This window comes from Lepus europaeus, chromosome 12, assembly GCF_033115175.1.
Source record: "Lepus europaeus isolate LE1 chromosome 12, mLepTim1.pri, whole genome shotgun sequence".
NCBI lineage: Eukaryota > Metazoa > Chordata > Mammalia > Lagomorpha > Leporidae > Lepus > Lepus europaeus.
In genome coordinates this window covers 98,061,869-98,084,962 of record NC_084838.1, presented here as the reverse complement: position 1 = coordinate 98,084,962, position 23,094 = coordinate 98,061,869, and the positions used below count along the sequence as shown (strand labels likewise).

Genomic DNA, 23,094 nt, shown 5'->3' with positions numbered 1-23,094 from the left:
CCCTGGACTGCCGTGCTCTAGAACTGAGACCGAAAGAACGTAAAAATACCTTTACTCTTAGTTTCTGGCCGCTCTTTTCAAATAGCCTTTCAACTAATAAAGTGGGTCAGTGACTCAACTAGCCAGATCCTTGTGTCACACTTGAAAGAGATGACTAACGGGAGGCTGACACTGAACAACTTCTCTACTTAAAATAACAGAGATAACTTTAAAAAAAAAAAAATAGTGAGTCTATCAATTAGTCTCAAAGGCAAGAAAATTCACTGCTAGGTTTTTTTCCTCTCCTTAGAAGACTTTAAAGGTTTTCCTAGCCTGCAAAAACTAGTCACTTGCTGAACTTACCCCTACTTGTCGCTTTTTTGGGGAGAAAACTTCACTATCCTACAAAAGTCAAAAGCAGGACACTTTAGTATCTTTTTTTTCTTTGTCACTTCAAATTGCTTTTCCTTTCCCATAAACCAAATGGAACAGAGCAGAAGTTTTGTGTTTGTCACCAATCCTTTATTGAAACCGGTAACTTCCACGCTTTATAACAGAACAACAAAAATAATGCTCAATATATACAGCCTTTGTATGGACCATCTATACACAAGGCAGAGCGGGAACACAATCTAATCTTCATCATGATGTGTGCACGGAAAAGACACCAGACAGACAACATGTGCACGTTACAGTGAAATGACACCACAGGTCCAGTGGAAACTCGGCATAATACAAAAACGAACGGGGCTACTGCCCGCGAGGTCGCCCCCGGGCGCCCCGCTCCTCCTTGGCAACCGCTTACCGAGAGTCCGAAGCCGAGATGGGCTGTGCTGCTATAAGTCTCTTGAGCGAGACAACCTCTGCGGATAAGTTTGCTATGCCCTGTTTCAGGTACAAATTGTCTGGGTCCGAGACCTTATAGCCATCGTCTTTAATTTCCACCACTTCTGTCTTGAAACCGTTCTGGGTTTTGCCGCTTAGTTCTTTCGGGTGCCAGTGCTCGGCTTTGAGAGACCAATCCTGGATGTTCGTCACCTGCACCGAGAAAGGAGTGAGAGAGGAGGAATGCACCACGCCCGGGGCCGCGTGCTTGTCCAGGTCCAAGTGTCTTCTGGGCGCCACGTCCACAGGGGAGGACAGTTTGTGCGCGGCCTCGAAGTCGTTGTCCAAGGCTTCCACTTTGATCTGCATGGCTTTGGCTTTGATGCGCAGCTTGTGCGGCAGTGCGGAGTTCACCTCGGGGACCTTGACCATGGCCGCGTGCACTCGCGGGAGCTCCACCGGGGAGTGGATGGGGCCCTTGGGGACCTGCTGCTCGTCCTCGCCGTCGGACGCCTTCCCCACCACGCCGTCGTCAGTCTCGGACGTCCGCGGGGAGTTACTAGAGGAGCGGTTGGCCTGCAGCAGCGGAGGGGAGTAGCCGGGGAACGAGCTCCCCATGTAGTTCTGGAAGATGGACACGGCGTAGGGGCCCCGGTCGTCCCGGGGCTCGCGGGCGTAGCTCTCGAGTTCCACGGGCTCTTGCTTGATGGCCTGGAACTTGTCCTGCGGCGCGGGGCTGCCCTGCGTGTGCTCCCCGGGGGACGCCTCCGACAGGTCAGACAGCGAGCTCTGCGGGGAGTGTTTGATGACCGAGATACAGCTGCCTGCACCTGCTGCCGCCGCTGCGGCCGCCGCCGCTGCCCCCGCGGGGTCCTGCTCCTCTGTAAAGGCGCTGGCGCCGGCCTTGGCAGCCGCGTACTCCTGAAAATATACGGCGCTGGAACTGCTCAGCTTCTGGATCTCCTGCGCGTACGCCGCGGCGCTGATGAGGCCGAACTTGAGCTTCAGCGACAGCAGCTCGGCCTTCAGCGTGGCGTTCTCCTCGCCCAGCGCGATGAGCTTGTTCTCCAAGACCAGGTCGTTGAGCCGTCGCTTCTCGCGGGACCTCTTGGCCGCCTCGTTGTTCTTGCGCCTCTTCTCCCAGTACATGGCATCCTTCTTGTCGTCGGGAATGAACTCGCGCTTCCGCCGGCACGCCGACGACTTGCTCTTGCCCACGCTGCCTTCGCCCAGCAGCAGCTCCTCGCCGGCGGCCAACTCCTCCGAAGGCACTTCGGTCAGCGTGGCGGGGTGAAGCGCCATCATCTTGTCCCCGGGGCCGCTGGGGTCCAGGGATGCCTGCTCCTTCTTGATGGTCTGCATTGTCCTTAGCTGCATCCAAGGACGCCTCACCGTCGGCACGCGGCGGCCCGCCAAGTTACTCCCCCAGTGTGCTCAGGCTCCCTGGAGACGGGGGCTCAAAAGCCATCCAGCGCCGTCCTCGTGTTCCCGGTGGGCTCCGTCGGTCGGGGGGGCTCGCCTGGGGGACGCCGAGGGACTTCTGGGTGATCTGCAATGCACAGAAAGGCACGGTTACTCCTCGGACAGGCAAGGCGCAGCCAGGGTGCAATCTCAGCCGGCCAGCGAGGACCCAAGTCGGGAAGCCTGCGGGGACAGATAACCCGGGAGACCCACGGGCGGGGCCGGCACGGTCCAGGAGAGTGAGGAGGGCAGCCAAGGCCTTCCTTGGGGGAGAAGCAGAGGCTGTGGGGAGCAGGAAGGCCCAAGGGCCACGACTAGGAAGGAAGGGGCAGATGGCCTCCAGCTGGTGGGTCTCCCTGCGCAGGACTTCCATATTGTGATGTTCCAGAACAATCTCAGATACCATTTCTATCATGGCCAAACCATGCTTCCTTCTTGTAAGATTTACTTTATTTATTTGAAAGGCAGAGTGACAGAGGGAGAGAGAGAGGGGGCACAACCTTCCCTCCTCTGGTTCACTCCCCTAAAGGGCTCCAACAGCTGAGGCTGGGCCAGGTGGAGGCCAGGAAGCTGGGACTCCATCCTGTGCTCCCACGTGGGTAGCAGGGGCCCAAGAGCTTGGGCTGTCCTTCGCTGCTTTCCCAGGCCCATTAGCAAGGAGCTGGATGGGGAGCAGAGCTCAAACCTGCACTCTGATATGCCATGCCAGCAATGCAAGATGCAAGTGGTAGCTTAACCAGCTGCATCACAATGCCGGCCCCACACATGCCTGCTTCTTACAAGGAACCTTTCCTACCAATACCAACCTTCTTTAATACCAGCACAAATCTTGCAGTCAAGGTATGGAATAAAGCACAAATGGAGCTAAATTTTTATTCCTACAAAAATGGAGATAAAAAGCTGCATTAACACCTGAGTTGTTGTCCATTTGAACCCGCACCTTAATGTGGACAGAAACCTGCCCATCACATCTCTGACTGCCTGGTGGGCTTCCACCCCAGTGAAATCCTGCAGGTGCCCCTCTGCACCTCAATGTAGCGAATTCCGCAGGAACCCACCTCAAAGCAGCACCTGTGCTGATGAGGTTAGCAATGCTGCTTGTCTTGCTTCCTCACCTTGATTCACCACACAAGGTGGAAGCATCCACCAAGCTTTCTGTGGCTCTGGACACAGTCTTAATAATGCCGATTACATGGTGGCTTTGGACTTACACAAAGACACCATTTGAGGAGTTTATTTATTTATTTTAGGCTTTTATTCTTAAGGTATACTCTTGAAACTTGAAATTATTTTAAATCAAGACAATATAATTATGGAAAGAAGTTCCTCCAGTTTTACTCGTTTGTGTCAAATAACACACGAGAACTCAAAATAGAATCAACCAGCACTCCCACGGGTGAATATTCACAGTGGGAATCTGCCCTGACATTTGCTTTGACATGAGATGATCAATCCACGTTACATTCTAATAACAGTCTTCTCGTGGTTCTGGATCTGTGTTTCTAGACTCTGGCGGCTGGCTGTGTGATTTTCCAGTTGGTGATAGTTTTCATAAAGTGGATGTGGTACAACAACTGTTGGTTCAGCACTCTGGGCGGTGTGGCTCTATCCTGCCATATTAAGAAGATTGAATGTTTTTGTTTTACGTCACTGCCTCTTTCTTATGCATAGCTGTATAATGACTAATGAAATGGAGTTTAATTTTATCAATGGGAAAGGCCTGCTGGTTGCTTTTGTCTCTTCCAGAAGGAATAGGAGGGATGATGTAATAATATCAGGATCATAAGGAATAAGGTTTCATGCCAAGTTTTTGTCCATTAAACCGAGCCACCATGGTTCAGGGAACAGCCAGTCACAACCTACAGAAATGTGTGGTGATTAATTCCAAGTTTCTGTTTGCTTTTTGATAATGAGACTTTAAAGGGAAATGAAGGCAGAGAGTGGGACCCGGCAGGCGGTGAGGTTGTAGAAAAGGAATCTTTCTATTGATCGCTCAGAAGCATGAGCCTGTGAGGGTGCTTCAAAAAGTTCGAGGAAAATGGAATCAAAAGGTAAGTTTATTTTGGTGCCAAAAAACTTTGAAACCCGTGCATTTTCATATTCCCTATCATTTTCAGGTTTTGTCTTCTAACATGAAAACCCATTTTTCTCTCTACGTATGGGATGGGTTGGTTGCACCTGTCACAGGCTGTGTTCTGTCACTCACTAGAGTAGAATGAGTAGCGGGGCACAGAGTGAGGAATTCCAGAGAAGGGATGCCAAGGGGCCTGGCCTTTGCCAAGGTGCCTTTCTATTTTCAGGTACTGCTTTTCCACATGTTCAGTTTTATATAAACACCCTCTGGTGCCCTGCACACTCTTATTCTGGATATTTTCGTAAGGTGAGAATCTTTGTGCTCCTTGCATTTTCTTATGTCTTTAACACGATGAAACAAGAACCTCCAAAGAAACCCTGTATTTCGCAAACACTGCCTCGCTTAAGTAGTTATGCTTTTCAAGAGTTCCACTCACCCTGTGCTAGTTACCCTTCCTCAGCTTTTTGTGACTTCATTCCACTTCCAGTGAGGTACGCGCTTCGCACAGGTATGTATCGGTGCAGGTAAGGGCAGGCAGCCATCGTCACACCTCATACACGGAACCACCTTGCTTCCACTGAGCTAAAATCGGCCCATTTGTCTTACAGTTTCTTAAACCCTTTGCCTCCAGGTGCCTGCGCATGACGTGTCCGCTCCATTACCACTACACTTCAGCCTGCAGGAAACCTCGCTTCTTTTGCCATGTTTCTTCCTATCAGTGAGTGTCACTGTGTGTCCCCAGAACCCCTCGTGCTTCTCTCCTGGGGACACAGTCACTGTCTCTACAACTCAATCAGCGAATCGCCACATGCTATCTTAGGATACTTTCTGTATTATGATTTATCAAATAGCCTTGCAGTGTCGAACACAGTTTATCAGCACGGTGAGATAACGTGGGGAGAGGCGCTGACTTCATACATTGTGTGTCTTCCTCCGTGTTTATCTTTTGCATCCAACTATACTGCAAATGACTTCAGAGAGGAAATTAAAATATCTGTGGATGCTTCTGGCCACGAACTGGAGATATTAGGTGCTTGGCATTTGATTAATAGCCACTCATTTACCTTAGACAGTTTTATAACCAGAAAATTGCCCCGATGCTTTATTTTTCATTCAATATTCAGTTGCCTCCTCGCCTTAACCCAGGGGGATGTGTTCCAAGACCCCCAGTAGATGCTTGCAGACAGCACCAAACCTTGGAGGCTGTTCTTCCTTATACATGCATCCTTATGATAAAGTTCAACTTACAAATTAAGTACAGTAACAGATTAGCAACAATAACTAGTAATAAAATAGAACATCAATAGAGTGTAACAAAAGTTACATGGTTGTGGTCTCTTGCTCTCTAAAATATCCTCATGCTTTACTGCTTTAAGGTAATATTTTTAGGGGCCGGTGCTGTGGCACAGAAGATTAAAACCCAGCCTGCAGCACCGGCATCCCATATGGATGCTGGTTCAAGTCCCAGCTGCTCCACTTCCAATCCAGCTCTCTGCTATGACCTGATATAGCAGTAGAAGATGGCCCAAGTCCTTGGTCCCCTGCACCCATGTCCTGGCTCCTGGCTTCAGATCAGTTCAGCTCTGGCCGTTGCAGTCATTTGAGGAATGGACCAGCAGATGGAAGACCTCTCTCTCTCTCTCTCTCTCTGGTTTGCATCTCTCTGTAACTCTTTCAAATAAAGAAAATAAATCTTATAAAAAAAAAATAAAGATTTTTGGGCCATGATGGATTATGGGGGAACTAGACAAGGGGGGAGATACAGTATTGGGTGAATTCGATAGCAGATATTTTAAACACAGGGAGAGAACTACTATTTACTGATTGGCTTATTCAACAAGTATGGAGACCCGCTGCTGTGTGCTGGGCACTGAACTGGACCCAGGGGGCTTATAAAAAGCAGAGAAAAGTCAGACTCCCCAGACTGCCAGACCTCGAGGGTGCGGTGGGAACTGTGCCTCTGCACAGAGTGCCACCAGCATATGGCCTGGGCACATATCACTCCCTGCTAGCCACGCTGCTCTTGTGCTTGGTATAGTGATAATAACAAAACAATCCCAACAGGTGCCATTTATCAAACACTATGCAACAAGCAGTATGAGTGTGTGTGTGTGTGTGGGGGGCGGGTGTGGGGTGACTGGCTTTATTTCATTAACTTTCACAATAACCATTTTCAGATGAGAGAACTAAGACTCAGAGACGTGAAGTGACTTGCCCAGCGTCGCGCAGCTCATTAAGTGGCAGAGCTACGGTCCTGGTCCAGCCGAGTCTCTTCTTGCACTGCAGCCAGGGCTGTGGGTATCCCTGCAACACAGTCCCTTCTCTGAGCCACACACACTCATTTGCCCTGGTCCTTTTGGGGGCAGGAAGGCATTTGGAAGTGCCACCTAACTTCCATAAGCCAGCAGACATACCATCTGGAACCTTCCTCCATCATCTTTACAGTTGTTTCACATCTTGCCCAGTATGTGAAGACATTTTAGTAATTTTCATAGTTCTGCTAGAATTTTAATCTCTTAGAAATCCGATTAATGTTTGGATAAATGGAAGAAAAGAAACACGACAGCTATGGACTTCGTTACCTGCAAATTTTTTTTTTTTAAACAAAACCAAAAGTGAATCTGTTTTCAGTGTGTGTGTGTGTGTGTGCCAGGTGTCTCTGACCTTCCCACCTCGCACAGCAACAAGTCAGAGAAGTCAGAATCCGAGCGACTTTCTCAAGATCACACACAGCAGGTGAAAGCCGAGAGGCGCTCTGGCCCCTGCTGAGGTGCCTCAGCCAGGAGCTGCCGTGACAGCAGTGCCAAGGGGGCTTGCAGGGTCTTCTCAGAGCATCAGCACCTACGTGAACCTGACGACCTCATTTCAAGCCCCGATATTTTCTCCTATGATTAACGGCGACCTCACCTGTGCGTCATCCTTTCAAACCAAGAGTTAATGCTGAGCCACATTAGTCACTGCTTATGTTTCTCTTTTGGTGAATAATTGACACTAAATGCCAATTCCATGATGTTAGCATATTCAGCACGATTAACTTCATTACACCCATTAAGATGCTATGACTCTTTCTTCAAAACACAAATAAAAAAGAGAAATTCACCAGCCAGAGTCATCACGTGCCAGCTGATGTGTTTTTCCACAGCTCACGGGCAGGTGCCATCACTACCTGCTGCTTTCCCGGAGTTTCTCACACTATGGCTACAAGCAGAAATGAGGAGCTGCTTTTTTTTTTTGGACAGAAATGAGCTTTTAAAAGCCCAGATTTTTTTTAAATAGTTTATTGACCTAAATAAGTCTGGATGACCTAAATACTGCTTTTAATTAAAAATAAGATTTGACTTGGAAAAACATCTCCAAAAGAAAACAACTTCACAAGCTAACATGGAGATCATGTTTGTGGTTCAGGCGGTTGCTTGTCGTGCGATGGTGATTCTGGGGCCATAAGTCTTCCCTGTTCTCCACCTGATCTGTCACAGACACAGTGTTGGGCAATCCAAGCCCTTTGCGCAAAAAAACAGAAGACAACAAACATTCTGTCTCAGGGATCTAAGACCTCACTAATAATTTAGACAATAAAATCTACTATGAGAAAATTGTTATTACCCCTTAAAAGGACTTTATTGCAAATCTGTTTCTATTGCATGGTTTGATTTTAAGCTTCTGTCAACAAGATGAACCACTCTTTCTTGTGTGCAGTGACTTGGATTTTTACTGAAATATCTCATTTTCCCTTGACTCTCTGAATGTATGAGAGTACTTCAAAAAGTTCACAGGAAATGGGAAGAAAAGATGTTTACTTTAGTGCAAAGATTTTGAAATCCGTACCTTTTTTTTTTTTTTTTTTAATTTTTTGACAGGCAGAGTTAGACAGTGAGAGAGAAGAGACAGAGAGAAAGGTCTTCCCTTTCCATTGGTTCACCCCCCAGATGGCTGTTACTGCTGGCGCACTGCGCTGATCCGAAGCCAGGAGCCAGGTGCTTCTCCTGGTCTCCCATGCGGGTGCAGGGCCCAAGCACTTGGGCCATCCTCCACTACACTCCCAAGCCACTGCAGAGAGCTAGACTGGAAGAGGAGCAACTGGGACAGAACTGGCGCCCCAACTGGGACTAGAACCCGGAGTACCGGGGCCGCAGGCAGACGATTAACCTAGTGAGCCGCGGCGCTGGCCACGGTTTTTCATAATATGTATTTTCCACGAACTTTCTGAAGATCTCTCCTATGCAGGGACATAAAAAATTTTTTGCACTAACATCAATTTATCTTTTAATTCCTTTTTGAGACATGATTTCTGGTGTGCTCTTTTATTGTTTACTTTCTTAAGAGAATAGCTTAGGTAACAAAGAAAAACACTGTTTTCCAGGTAAACATAGACCTAAGTTATGTTAAACTGTAAACCAGCTTTCTCCTAAGGCACTTGTTTTTTTCTGAGGTGTCATTTTCATGAAAAAAAAAAAAAATGAAGCCATTCACAGCTCTTTCTACTTTTAAATTATGAATACCAACAAGATGTTAACCTCCTTTTTCTTCCTGTGGGTAAAACCTATTGCCTTTTGCATCAATGAAATGCTGTACTCCTATCCTTGGGTAAGAACAAACTTAATACTTAAAAGCAGAGATAAAGAAGCAGTTCACACACACACACACACACACACACACACCCTGTGCCAGAAGTCACCCTATCATAAGCAATATGCTGACCTACTTTTTCTCTTTGGGTGCATCTGTAAACAAATGTGTCCAAACCCGATCAAGTTCATTATAAGTGAAAATATTTTGAGTTCAACAAAGAACTAGCTGAAAACTGGATCTGAAACTAATAAACATGATGACAACACTGCATTTTATTACAGCATTGATGTCATGGAAGTAGTTGAAACACGGAACGGTCTAACTTGATGTTCTCGTCTAAGAGGCCAGTGTTTGCAACCCAAGGCACAAGGAGATTGTTCTAAAGAGGGCACAGAGGGAGCACAAACCCTTGCAAACTAGCAGCTGCGTGGTCTGATCAACGAAGACAGCAGCGGCAGAAACGTTATTTGTAAAAATCCACAGCAACCTTACCATGGCAACCATTAATATTCTTGAAATGTTGCGACAAGATAATTGACCTTAAGGGACAGTAACAGTCACAAAGTCCCCTGGCTATGGGACATTCTGCAACGGGTGACACACGTGACACGGCACAGTGACATGGGCTCAGGGGTGGGAACATGGCAGAGAGGGCTCCTGACGTGATCTTAGGGGGTTGGTCCTGCTCCCCCCACTCTGCCTTGTGACTTCCCTGTCAGCACAGAACAGCAGATGTCATTTACCTTAGAGGTCTGATGCTTAAGAGGGGACTTTAAAAACATGTCTTACTTTCAGTGTTTGCTTGCAGGCTACTTCACTATAGTCTAAGATCTCTTGAAAGTTGATAAAAGACAGTGCAGTTCTGATCATTGAATGGCTTGCAACTGTTTGGGACTCCCATGAAGCCCGGTCCTCATGGCACAGGGTAGAATCGAATGGCATCCAGTAAACCCTTACTCAACTTCAAAACAAGCTTGTGCTCTCTAATTAAAACCAGATGAGAAGCAGTTGTGTGTGTGTTTGTGTGTGTGTGCTTTAGCTACAGGAAAGATATTTGCAAGAAAATGTGAGAGATAATTGGGGGTAGTGGTAATAAAAATTCATTTTGAAACTGAAAAGCTCTTATGTAATGCCTGTGATCAAAGGTCAACATCTTTCGACATTCTCACACAACCGGCCCGATCTGGATAAAAATCAACTCAAGTATAATTCAGAAAAAATAACAGGATACCAAACAATGCGCCTGCCCCGTGAAATGCAGGCATACCTCTGGAAAACAAGAACTGAATATTAAAGGAAACTTCAATGACATTGTTTCTGTTGGGTTTTGAATTGAATCCCAAGTGTGCTTCTAAGAGCAGCAATGCCATCTGGATTACAATGGAAATAATGAAGTATGTGTGATTTTTTAACTGGGGTGAAAACACAGCCTTGCCACTATGACGGCACCTTTTCCACCCCTGCTGCAATCATATTTACATCTCGGAATTGACTCTAATGACCAAGGCAAGGTCAATTCGAAAACTCCACTCAGCCCGGTGAGTCAGGCGCATTGCTCAACGTGTGAAAGGGCGCTCAGAAGGGGTTTTAATTTTCAGGCTGTTGCATCAGTGTTGTTATAATTGCACTTCGCCAAGATAAGCCCTCAGAGCAGCAAAGGAAATTGTTTCAAAAACCAGTGAGCTTGCACTCATGCTCATTAAAGGGACAGGAAGGAAGGGGGCGGAGGGGGGGCGGTGGCACCCTCAGAAGCAGGGAGGCTACCTGGATTTCAGTCTGGAGCACCTGGGCCTCAGGTTAGGTTCTCATCTCCTCCTCTGTGAAATCGGGAGGAGGGTACCTGGCACAGATGGGCTCAGTGTCTAACATTCACTTACTCTCACTTGTGAATCAGGGCACCGGTGAGCATGATTCTGCAGGAAGCACCTGCTGCTGTCCCATGTCAACAGTGTCACCCAGCTTGGCCTTCGTTTTCCACTGAGGCCGCCTATATGGTTCATCCCTGGGGCATAAGGGGGACTCCCCAGTTGCTGCTCATCTCAGCCCACAGGGTGTTAGAATCAGGAACGGTGCAGGTGGGAGAACTCGGTGGACATAAGTTATAGGGGAGTGCTGAGCTCTTGCCCCTGCACACAGTCCCCAAGTCAGTAACCCATTGAGCTGGGAGCTCCAAGTCTCTGCCTTCCCTTCAAACAGCCATCAACCCGGAACACCAGGACAAACAGTTTTCTGAAAAAAGTCATCATTAGGAGAAAAAAAAAATAATAAAAAGATCTCAAGAAATGATTTCCGCAGGCTTAATTCCAACACCAATCCTTAGTGTTAAAATACTGCCCAGCAATTTAGGCAGAGAACGCAGGTGACTACTATGTGTGGATTTTAAAGTTCAACAACCTTATCTTTTAAGTGCATTTCCCCCAACCTTCCTGAGGTCTCTGGGAGGGGGTCTCGGCCAGGCTCCTAAGGGTGTGGGCCCAGCCTCGGCCGGTCCTCCACGGAGAGCCACTTGCCAGCCATGCGCTGTTACCCCCGGCACCAAAGTACTCCACTGCAGTTCTTAACAGCGGCGTCTCCGTGGGTGTTCCGATTTGGTTTTATTCTGAACTATCCTTTGCCCATAGAAACTGAAGGTTAAAAAAAAAAAAAAAAAAGAACCACCATGTCCACCTCCCCCCACCCCCCAATCAGCTCCAGTGGCCACTGCCAAGCCGAGCCTGCCCTTCCAGCCCCACAAATCCCGGAGCGCCCCCACCCCCACCCTCTGCGGTCTCTGCGTGTTCCCTAGGGTCCTCTCGGCTCCAGGAATGGGGACGTGCTGGCCCTGAAACGCACCGAGGACCTTCGGGAACAAAGGTGTGCGCGGGTCTCGGAACCTCGCCGTGCCACACGCGTGCATCAGGCCTGCGCGTCTGCCCCCCCCCCCCCCGGGAAGCGCGTCGCCGAGACGCCCGGGCGGCCCCTCCACGCCCCCGCGCCCGCGGCCTGGGCTACCCGCGAGCACACCGGCACGCCGCGCCTCCCCGAGACCCGCCTCCCGCCGGGTGGGCGGCGCAGCGGGGCCTCGGCGCCGCGAGGACCCCCCGCGCCAGAACAAAGGAATGTGGGGAGGGGGCGGGGAGGCGCGCCGGCCACCGAGCGGTCCCCGTGCGGCCGCCGCCCAGAGACGCTTCCCGGTCTCGAGCCGCCGTGCCCGCCCGCTCGCCCGCACCAGGGGAGCCCCGCGGGGCCCGCGTCCGTAGCCCCGGCTGCCCGAAGACCCCCGCGGGGCGGCAGGAGGGAGGGGCGCCGGGACGCGCCACGCGAGGACGCGGTCGGAAGGTGGCGCCACGCGGCCCCTAGAGGCCGGGGCTCTCACCCGGGCCGGAGGCTGGGGGGTGGGCGTGGGGAGGTGGGCGTGGGGGGGTGGGCGAGAGGACTAAAGCGAGCCGCCAGCCTCTCCGAGAGCCACTGCAGTTGATTGGGGCAACGTAACGTGTGCCGGCGGCGAATCGCTATAATAAGGCCCCACTACCCCCTACAAATAACCACGCGCTTTAATTATTTAAATGTTAAGTGGGTGTGCGTGTGTGTAAACCTGCTCATGGACACACTGGCACATGCATAGAGGCACACGCAATGGCACTAGGTGGGGACTCCAGGGCGCTCTGCGTGCTCGGCGCCCAAGTGAAACTAGGGTATCCGGACAGAAACACAATCCACTAACCTATATCTGTTCCCCATAAATCACATCCGGCCGGGGGGGGGGGCGAGCACACGACGGGAAACACACACTTCTGACCTCCTTAGCTGGTGGTATTTACGCCGGGGCCGGGGGGCCGGCGGCTCCCCAAGTGTCCTCCAGCGACAGGGAGGCGCAGCGAAATGCCTTCCTAAAAATACAGCCTTATCAAAGGTCTCCGAGGGCGTGCGCCGTGAAACTACAGCAGGAGGCCTTGAACTTGGATGTGCACGCAGCCCGGGAGAAAACACCAGGAATAGCTCCGCGAGGCCGCAATTGTTCAAACGCGATGGCGCTAAATTTAGAAGAACGCACATTTCATTTAGGGCAAAAAAGACACGCATTCGGCAGCCTGCTGCGCAGACTCGGCGCTTACGGGGCTGTCGACTTTCCTGTTGAAAATATCCTTGAGGGAAAAAAAAAAAAAAAAAAAGAACTGTTACAGTGACATTTTTCCAGGCTGAGATTGCCCTAGTTTCTTTGTAGCGAGATTATAAAATCGCGTAATTAGCTCCCTCTTTCTACGCTCGGTGCCAGCAAATCCGGCAGTTACATAATGCAACATTTCCAGGAAACTATTATGTGCGCTGTCTTGTCGCGTCGGAAACAGCCGCGGCGACCCCGGGCGAACGGGGGCTACTAAGAGGCAGCGCATTTCTTTGGATCAGGGAGGTGGGGAGGGGGAGGCAGACGTCACAATGCATTCGCCCCAGATTTCAAAACAACGGCTCGGAACCTCTCGGGTGTGGGGGGGGACCCCGAGCCCTGAATCCAAGCCCCAGCTGCCTCCGACGTTCCGCAGGGCCGTGGGGGACACCTCGCGTGGATGTAAACAGCGCCCCGGGGCTCAGCGCCGCGCGACCGCGACCACACCGCGGCACACGCACACGCGCGCACCTCCCCACCACCCCGCCGGCGCTGCGCCGTGGGCAGATTACGCAACGCACGCGAGGACAAATCCCACAACCTTCCCGAGGGCTTGTAAAACACGCTGACGACACACGGGCTGGGAGACGTCTGGGCACACACAGCGCCTGACACAGGCATTCTCCGGATGCCGTCACCGCTCGCGCTCCCAGCGCGCGTCCCCAACACGCAGAGCCAGACGGCTCCCCGTTCCTCAGCCCTGTCCTCTCCGCCCCCGGCCCCGCGGAGGGGCCAGGCGCAGGAGACCAGGGCGCATCTTCCCGCTCGCAGCGGGGGCGCAACCACCCCGGCGCCGCTTCCCCACCAAAACAGCAATTTTCCCGAAATCGGGAGACGTTATGCAACCGCGGCAGAGAGCGCACCCCAGGCGGGACTACGTGCCGGCGGCGCCAGCGCGCTGCAATCAAAGCAGCCACCTTCGGGCGGGAGTCCCATCCCGACCGAGGCAGCAAAAGTTTATGTAACGCGCGGCCCGCGCACGCTCGCCGCCGCCGGCGAGCCCCGCGCACCCTTCGGCCCGCACCCCCACGCCCCGCGCCAGCCCGGCCGCGCGCCCCGGGAGCGGGCGGGGAGCGGGCGCGGGGCCCCCCGGCCGGCGGTGGGCGGAGCGCTTACCGTGTTCCTGCTCCCGGGCCGGCGCACCGGGGCGGCGAGGAGAAAGAAAGGGGAGATCGGGAGCCGGGCTGGCGGCGCCGGGGCTTGCGGCTCCAGGCCGGGCCTCCGGGGCCGCGGCGGGCGGCGGGCGGCGGCGGAGAGGGCGCGGCGCGGGAGGCGGGCGGGCGCGCCGGGTCCGCGGGCGCCGTGGCCGCGCCGAGAGATGTGTGTTAGTAGGTCAGTTCCGAGCGCCGCGCTACGTCGCCGCCCGCCAGCCCCGCCGTGACGGGCGGCCGCAGCCCCAATCGCCGCGCCCGCACCCGCCCCCGGCCCGCCGCCAATGGCCGCGGCCGGCAGGGGCGGGCCGGGGGGGCGGGCTCTCCGCGGCCCCGCCCCCTCTGCACTCCGCCGCGGCGCCGCCACCAGTGCGCGTCCCTCCCCGGCCGCGGACACCGCCGCCGCCCGAGCCGGCGTCCGCCAGGACCCGCGCCCTGCGCCCCGCTCCGGGTTGCGCAACGGCCGGCGCAGCCAGCGCGGCGCGGAGGAGCCTGGGGGGGAGGAGCCCGGGACCCCCCGGGCCTGGCCTTGCCGTGGTGGCTCCGGGCTCCCCGCGACCCTCGTTGCTCGCAGAAGCGCTTTTTGTCTCCCCCAGCGGCGGCGGCGGCCGGCCTACCTGTTGCCGACCGAGCACCGGGCGAGGCGTGGCAGCGACCTCGGCCTTGCCTTCCCCCGCAACACTGCGGAGAGGAGCGACCCTTGTGCGGTGGAGCTGGCGGGAGGCCGGAAAGGCAGCGGGTGGCGGCCGGGGAGCTGAGGGCCCTCGGGGGTGCCGCGGCGGGGAAGGGGTTGGGGCGGCGGCGGGGCAGAGCTGCTCCGGGAGAAGCAGAGACTCAAATACCCCGCGCGTCCTGGAGACGGCCCCGGGCGCGCAGGCTACGCTGCACGCGCCAACACCTCCCCTTGCACGATGAGGTCTGCTGTGAAGTTGTTGCGTCACGCGACTGGGGGGACGAAGGTCGTGGGGGCCCCCCTCAGTCCCCGGGCCGCGCGGAGAGGCGGCCACGGCTTTCTCCAGGGGGGACGCGCCGCGCTGGGACGCCCACTGGCGTTGGGCGCTGGAGCTTGAGCCGACCGCGCAGGGTCGCTTCTGGCGATCAGGGGCCCGGTAGCCCTTTGGGTGTCATTTCTGCCCCTAGTCGGATGCGGTCGCCTTCTCCCTCAAATTCTGGGGTTTCCGCGGGGAGACGTAAATGCCGGGGAGCGCTCCCAGCCGCGAGTTGTGAAATCATTGCGCGCGAGGTTGGGGAGGCGCGCGGCAAGCACAGCCCCGCGCGCGTGTCGGGGTCTCGGGTGGAGGGGCGTGCCGGCCTGGGCCGAGGGAGCCATGTTCCTGGCTATGGCGCGCACGCTCGTCCAAACAGGGCATGTGGCGGGTGGGGCGGCCCGCCCCGGTCGCTCGGGCTGCGTGCAGGCTGGGCTGAGCGTCCCGCGGCTCCGTTTTCTTCCCCTGCGTTTGGAGACACAGAGGGGCGTGCAGACCGGCGGCCGAAAGCCCGGGCCGTCCGGCGCGCTCTCACCGCACACCTCGTGGGCACCTGGCGTGACGTTTCCAATGCCTGTGACCCCCGTCGCTTGGGCGTTTGCCCTGTCGTCGCCGCACCGCGCTGCGGTTCGGAGCTCGGCGTCCCCAGCCGGAACCCGGGAGCTGGGGCTGTGCCACACGTGATTTGACGTCTTCCAGACACAGCTCCTTGGGTGCTGCCAGGGACACCCGCTCAGCGACACGGTGATCGCAGAGAGTGGGCTATCTTGATGAAAACCAACCCTGATGTGGGTTTAGAATTTCCACTTTTCTCGTGTTTACTGGTAGTTTCTTTCTTTCTTTTTTTTTTTTTCCCTAAGCCAGGGCTATTTATAGCTCTGAAGAAAAAAAAACCAAACCTCTCGTAGATGCAATCAAGGGCCTGTCCACAAAACAGTTGCCTTTTCAGGGTCAGGAATGCACAGCTGCCTGGCCCCCACAGGTTCTCCACGTTCTGCCTTTTGGATGCTTTCCTGGGGCTCCAAAACGGCTACTGTCTGGAGAGGGGGGCAGTTTGATCTTCAAGATAGGCCGGTAGTGTGCCTGCAATCCCTCCAGGCAGTGGTGGTGGAAGAAGTCTCCGAACCTGGAAACTTGGTCTTCATGCTGAATTCTGGTACCTGCTGCTCCCCCAGCTCCTTGGAGTATTTTGGATTGCCCCCGTTTTCAAATGTGCGGTTCCTTTTCTGTTACCCGCTGACTTGAAATTCTGAGGAAGGGTCACGCAGAACTGTGTTACCAGCTTAGAAAATAACTCTTTAGCTCCCCCTGGTGATTGGGAGACCGCTGAACAAGATGAGGACGCATCTGTCCCCAGGACCCCAGTGCTCTTGTGTTGGATCGATACTGAGAGTGTATCCTGGAAAACCCACAGGGCAGGCGACTGTTTGCAGATCAAACTGAGTAAATGGAGCATAAAACCTAAAGGCTTTGAAACAAGTGAGCCAGGATGGGGAGGCTTCAAGGAAAGCAGCCATGTGAGTGTGTGGTCAGGTAGGGCTTCCACCAAGATCAGAGGCTCAGGAGGAGGGTGGGGAGGAGGAATGTTCTCTATGAGGTGTGAGGTCAACGCGTTTCTATTCTCCGTGCCTGTCCCTCTCAGTGCTGGGGGTGGGGTGGAGGCAGCCAGAACACCCAGCACAAGAAAACCAACCACATTCAGCTCTGTTTTATTACCCTGCCAACACACTTTCTGGTGAAGCAAACGTGACTAAGCCTGTGGCCAGAGCCCTATGATTGCAGAGGCTGTGTATATCCAGAGGTTTGTACTCTGGGCCCTGCTAGGCAGTGGCAGCTGCAAACTGGGATACCTAATGCAAGCTCAGGAGTTTAGCTGCATGGGGACTGTAGCACAGAGAGAGATAATAGATGCCACCCCTCACGGCATTTGTCCAGTGTGGCAAGGCTGGAATACAGTTCTAGGGGCCCTCACCTCCAGTTTTGCAAGAAAGGAAGTGAACATCTGAATTTTTCTGTTGGTGAAAATCCTGATTTTCAGCGTTGGTGTGTAGTTCATTAAAACATGAGACTCAGGGCTAGCGTTTGGCCCAGCAGTTAAGTCTCTTCTGTGGATACCTGTTTTCCATGACAGTGCCCAGGTCTGATCCTGGGTCTGCTGAGGTATGCAGCTTCCTTCTCAGGTGCACCCTGGGAGGCAGTGGTGATGGCTGATGTAGTTGGGTCCCTGCCACCCATGTGGGAGACTTGAACTGAGTTCCCAGCTTTGGCCTGGCCCAAGCCTGGCTAGTCAAGGGCATTTGGGGAGTGAGGCAGGGCATGAGAGATTGCTGTTTGTTTGTCTACATTTCAAATAAGTGAAATCAGTAAGTAAAAGAAGACTGAGGGCCTACCCCATTGGAAACTGAAGGAGGAGCTCAGCAGAGTCGGCAGAAAGGAAAGGGTGCACAACTGAAAGGCCAGCTTCAGAACTGGCAACCCAAACTGGGCAGCTTGGACCTTAGCTCTTCTGGGTACTGAGCTTCTGTATTTCTTCACAGAGAGGTCTGGAAATCCTTTGGGGACCGCTGGTCTCGGCGGGGCCCTAGGGCCAGCATTCGAGCTCCATGTGCTGGGACCGTTTTCTTTGCGCTAAGTGATGGTTATTGACCACTTTGCCTCCTTTTGTTAAGCTTCTAGAACAGAAGTTCCCGCAGTTTCTAAGTCCGTAAGTCACAGTTTTGTTCTGCTTCATCCTGCTTACATAGCAAGGCTTTGCAAGATGAGCTCGTGTGGCAGTGATGGCATGGGACTTGTCTCCCACACACAGGTGTCTTGGCTTTGACCTAATGACTCACTGTTCAGGCAGAAGCTTCCTGGAATGGCGATCGTCTCTTGCAGCCCTGGGCTTCTTTTATTTTGAGAGTTTCTGCCACTTTGAATCCTCCGTCTTGCCTCTGCAGTCCTCATCACCTTTCCTTTGCATTCTGCTTTTCTTGGCATTCTTCTTCTTTCGCATGTCTTTCTCCTGACTGACTTGGTTCACTTACTTTTCCCTCTGGCCTTTCTCCAGTCATTCAAATCCTCAATACTGCGTTGGATGACGCCTTTATTCTACCAGACTTCCAGGTTCCTCTTCTCTCCTGTCACTCACCTATCCCAGCCACTACCTGGAGGGTGTGACTTTAAACACTTCTGTTCTCTCTTCCAGCTTCTGCCCCATGGTTCCATTAGCATGCTTGGCCTTATTCTTCAGGAAACGAGATTTTTTGGGGGAAATTTTTGAGTAATAGAAGATGGTCCAATCACAGTGCTTGTGGAAGCAATGGCTTCAATGCATAGGAAGCCGGAATGTTTCCTATTAAGCAGCTTTTGCTCAAGCTAAGAAAGAAATGAGATCTCCACACCAACTGCATGATTTCCCCAGACAAAAGCAGCTGATGGTGTGAATGTATTTCAGAGCTTTTCCAAAAGACCCAGGGAAAGACCAGAAAGAGATGGTTTTGCAAAGAAGGGAAAATGTTGCAAGTACACTATTACAAAAACTGAAACATGTCTTTACATTCAGCCACTACAGATGGCACACATTTCAGTAAGCATTTTTTATTCATTCAGATTAAGTGGGAATTGTGAGTAAGGGTGCCAAGAGAAAGAAGATGAACATAAAGGGTGGGCGTGAAGCAGGGCAGTGCACTAGAAATGGTGAGGACGTCGGGAGCCGCTAATTGTGCTCATTGCAAAACCTCCGTGATGGAGCAAGCATTGTGGTAGCAGTTAACTAGTGACCGGGACATGGCTAGCAGTGCTAGGCTCATGTGAAATATAAAATTGTGAAATGTGTTCTAACAAAAACCATTTTACTAAGAATAAGAGATGACACATTCACATTGCAATGCAGCTCAAATCAGTGAGGTAAAGCTTATCTAAATATTTCTGCGAAGTCATGCACAGAGTAGTTTACTGGAAAGAGCCGTGACTGCAACTTATAGGCCTGGCTTTTAGTACATTCTGTCCACCAGACTTGCATGAGGATCTTGTCATCTCTCTCTGAATGCCCCTTCTTTCATCTGAGGCCAGAGTTGAACCAGACGCTCAGCAGTCTCCCTTCTGCACCCATAGGGTGATTCTTGAGAAGGAACTATAGACGGGCTCTTGGTGCAAAGAAACCAGTCAGCAGAGGAGCCACTCCCAGCAGGCACTGGCTCATTCATAACCTTCACCTTGCCTGATTATCACAGGCACAGGAGGAAATAACATTGTTGAAATGCAACACTTAGAGACAAAAGTTTTCTATAGGTGTGGTTTGTTTCAGCAAGATCTTAAAATGAACACCAGCAGTTTGGGAAGTGCACGGAGAAGCCCGGAAGTTGGGTGTTTGACCACACTTCTGGTCTTCTGAGAAGCCTCCTGGGCCGTAGACATGGGACAGCTTGTCAGCGGCTGCCATGGAATGATGTCGTCAGGCAGGGTGCACACATTTGTGGAGGGCTTTGTGAGTCTGCGAATGAGTGGGGTGACAAAAAGCAGGCTCTTCTGTGGTCCCAGAGAGATGTGAGAGTGCAGCCCAGTGGTGAAGACCCAGAGGCGGAACCTACCATTCATGAGCTGTGTGGCTGGAGGCAGGTCACTTTCTTCCACAGCTTTCTGCCTCAGTTTCTCCTGTTGGCAACCACTGGTAATGATATCGATCTCAACATGTTCTGAGGATCAAATTAGTATCTGCTACCCACCCAGGAAAGCACCTGACATATGATAAAACATGTGTTTATTTAGTTGAAAGGCAGAACAACAGAAAGAAAGTGAGCCAAAGAGAGATCTTCCATCCACGGATTCATTCTCAAATGGCTACAACTTCCAAGCTGGGCCAGGTTGAAGAGGGGAGTCAGGAACTCCATCAGGGACTCCTAAGTAGGTGTCAGGGGCAGAAGTCTTGAGCCATCATTTTCTGCTTTCCCAGGTGCATTAGCAGGGAACTAGATCAGAAGCAGGACAGCCGGGACTGGCACTGGCACTCTAGTATGGCATCCCAGCATCAAAAGCAGCAGCTTAACCTGCTGTACCACAATACCTGCCCCATGCAATTATTAATCTAATAAAAAATCAAACCACATCCTGGAAATGCTATCATCAAAGGCTTGTGTGTGTGCACGTGCACATGGACGTGTGCAGGTATGCTTGTATGTGTCTGCATGAACTGGATCTGGACAGCACATTACACTGCCAGGTCCTCATTTCATTCTCGTGAGCAAGTGAGCACCCAGGTCCATAAGTGAGGTGGATGGGCATGAGAGTTCACTGATTATTCCATTGTTGAACACTTGCTAGGTGCCAAGGATCCCCGGGAAATTTGCGAGAGACGAGGCGCTCTAGTCTACAAGCTCCTTTGTTCACTTCTTCACTTAATGCATGTTGACAGACAAATTCCCAGGGGCCAGAGACGAAGCCAGGCCTCTGGAAGTAATAGGATGGGTTAAAAGCATCGCACAAACCACTGTCACAATGTCATAACTGTCCCTCTGAAGCCCAGACTGTGTGCCAAGAAAGATTCAAAAGAGAGGAGATTCGTTTCCCATTGTAGACAGGCTTTCACTTCGCGAAAGGATGGAATATGATCAGTTTTTATTTGTTTTTAAATGTTTTTATCTTGAAAAACAGAGAGAGGGAGAGAAAGATCCTCATTCCACTGGTTCACTCCCCAAATGCCAGCAACATCCAGAGCAGGGCCAGGCCAAAGCTAGGAGCCAGGAACCCCATCCAGCCTTCCCATGTGGATAGCAGGAGTCCAAACACTTGAATGTCATCTGCTGCCTCCCAGGATGCATTAGCAGGAGGCTGAATTGGAGGCAGAGTAGCTAGTCTCAATGCAGCATGTTGACATGGGATGCAGCCATGCCAAACTAGCAGCTTAACCTGCTGTATAACACCTGTCTCTTGACCACAGTTTTAAGGAAGAGTGGGCCATCCACAAACAGGAACCAGCAGAAGAGAGGGTAACAAGCGGGAGGACATGTGTGGCAAAGCCAGGGTTGTTGGTGACCAGAGGAAGTTGGGGAGGAACGAGGTCTGGCAAAGAGCTTGGTGGAGACTGTAAGATGTAGATGTGGACTTGAATTGGTGGCCCTAAGGCAAGGCCATCATAAGTGCAGCCCCCAAGGAGCATCCCTGATAGGCATATGCCACCCCTCAGGCTGTTCCTGCTCCTGTTCCTGGCCAGGGCAGGGCTTGTGCTGCCCAATGATTCCTGTTCCATAGCACCTTCCCCCTAATGCATAAGAAGACAACCACAACCACTCCCCTTTATGAAAATGCCACCGTCCAAGTCCCTGTATTCCTTGTCCTCAGCGGTCCCAGGCCTCGGCGGCTGACTACCTGCAGAGGCTCCATCTCAGGAGCCTTTGCTTCTTTCACCATCAGCAGCTGACTCAGGTCCCCCTGGGGTGTGGCTTGTTTCATCACAGCTTCCCTGCTGCACCAAGGAGGGCTGGGCAGAACCCACAAACATGTTCTCATATCTCCTGTCCCTTAGCAACTCAAAAGTGTGTAGGGCCAGGGACCCGGCTTTCCTGGATGCTGCTACAGGGCAGGGAGCACAATCCCAGCATGCACCGATGCACCATAAAGGTATTTCTGAGCACAAAGAGGCAGGGGGTGGGGGTGAGAGTGGCGGGATGAGATGGACCAGGAGACAGATGCTTCCAGTACCGTGAGGTTTAGCGCTATGGTTTCCTCATCACCGGGCAACGAGCTGTCTTGTTCTGGGTATCTGTGTTCAGCACGGGAACACATCTCCTCATGTCCCCATTTGTCTGCCTCCTCTTCCCTCCTTCTTGCACTGTGAGGATTGTTCCTCCCAAGAAAGCCTCAGCCTGGGAGCTTTGACTCAGGCTCCAATTTCTGGGAAACTCTGGCCCCTCTTTCAAGCTTCTAGAAACTGCAGAAATGTGATGTTCTCGAAACTGAGTGATGTTCTCGAAAATAGGTTTCCTGATGACATGTCCTTCCCTGAAAGTAACGAGCACAGCCAGACAGCTCCTTCTGTCTTAGGGAGAAATTGGTGTCTATCCCTCTAGCTTTTCATGGTATTGTGAAAAGGGTCCTGCCGCGGATGAACCTGTGCAAGCCAGCCGTGTCGCTGGGTTGCTTGTCAGGTCTGAATCTTCCTGTACGTGGGCAGAGCTGAAGAGAACGGGAGGTTGGTTTGTGAAGTCCTTGGGTGGGAGTCTTAGGGAAATTATTTCCTGCTCCAGTTTGGGTATGATATGTATTGCTGTTAACTTCATTGAAGAGCAGTCAAAGAGTAGATATTTAGAAGCGAAAAAGGGAAAACACTCTGGGGTGTGCATTTGGCTTAGTGGCCGGGATACCAGGTAGGAAGTCTGCACCCCACATCAGAGTACCTGGATTTGGAACTTGGCTCCATCTCCTGACTCCAGCTATCTGCTGATGCAGACCCCAGGAGGCAGCAGTGACAGCTCAAGGGACTGGGTTTCTGCTGCCCCCCCTGGGGGACCAGGATTGAGATCCCTGCTCTTGGCTTCGGCTCTGGGCCTAGGGCCATTGTGGGGATTCAGGGACGTGAACCAGCGAATGGAAGCTCTGTCTTGTTCTTTCTCACTGTCTCACAATGACATGTTTTTTAAAACTTAGAAAAATGAGTACCATTAAAAAGGAAAATATTTTAAACTGCAAACCAGAAAAAGATTTTCTTGTTATTGGAAATATCTATTTTTTTGGTATCAAATATTTGAAGAGTCTTTTGTACAGATTTAACCACTCAACAGTGAAACATTTAAATTGGAAAATGAACAGGAAATCCATTATTAATCAACGTCATTTTGAAGGTCCTAGCCAATGCAATGAAACAGGAAAAAAAAAGAAATATCAGTGTCATGAGGACAACATGTTCATTTACCTAAAATGTGTAGGAAA

At 52.1% G+C, this 23,094-nt stretch overlaps 1 protein-coding gene across 1 annotated transcript; it reads right to left on the bottom strand.

Moving 5' to 3' along the window:
* Positions 1–479: 479 nt before the first annotated feature.
* Positions 480–14,286, bottom strand: NFIL3 (nuclear factor, interleukin 3 regulated). The gene is made up of 2 exons (XM_062208584.1): positions 14,169–14,286; positions 480–2,353 (listed from the first exon to the last, which is right to left on the bottom strand). The coding sequence occupies exon 2, from the start codon at positions 2,179–2,181 to the stop codon at positions 781–783; it is 1,401 nt and encodes a 466-aa protein (XP_062064568.1). The 5' UTR covers positions 2,182–2,353; positions 14,169–14,286; the 3' UTR covers positions 480–780.
* Positions 14,287–23,094: the final 8,808 nt, after the last annotated feature.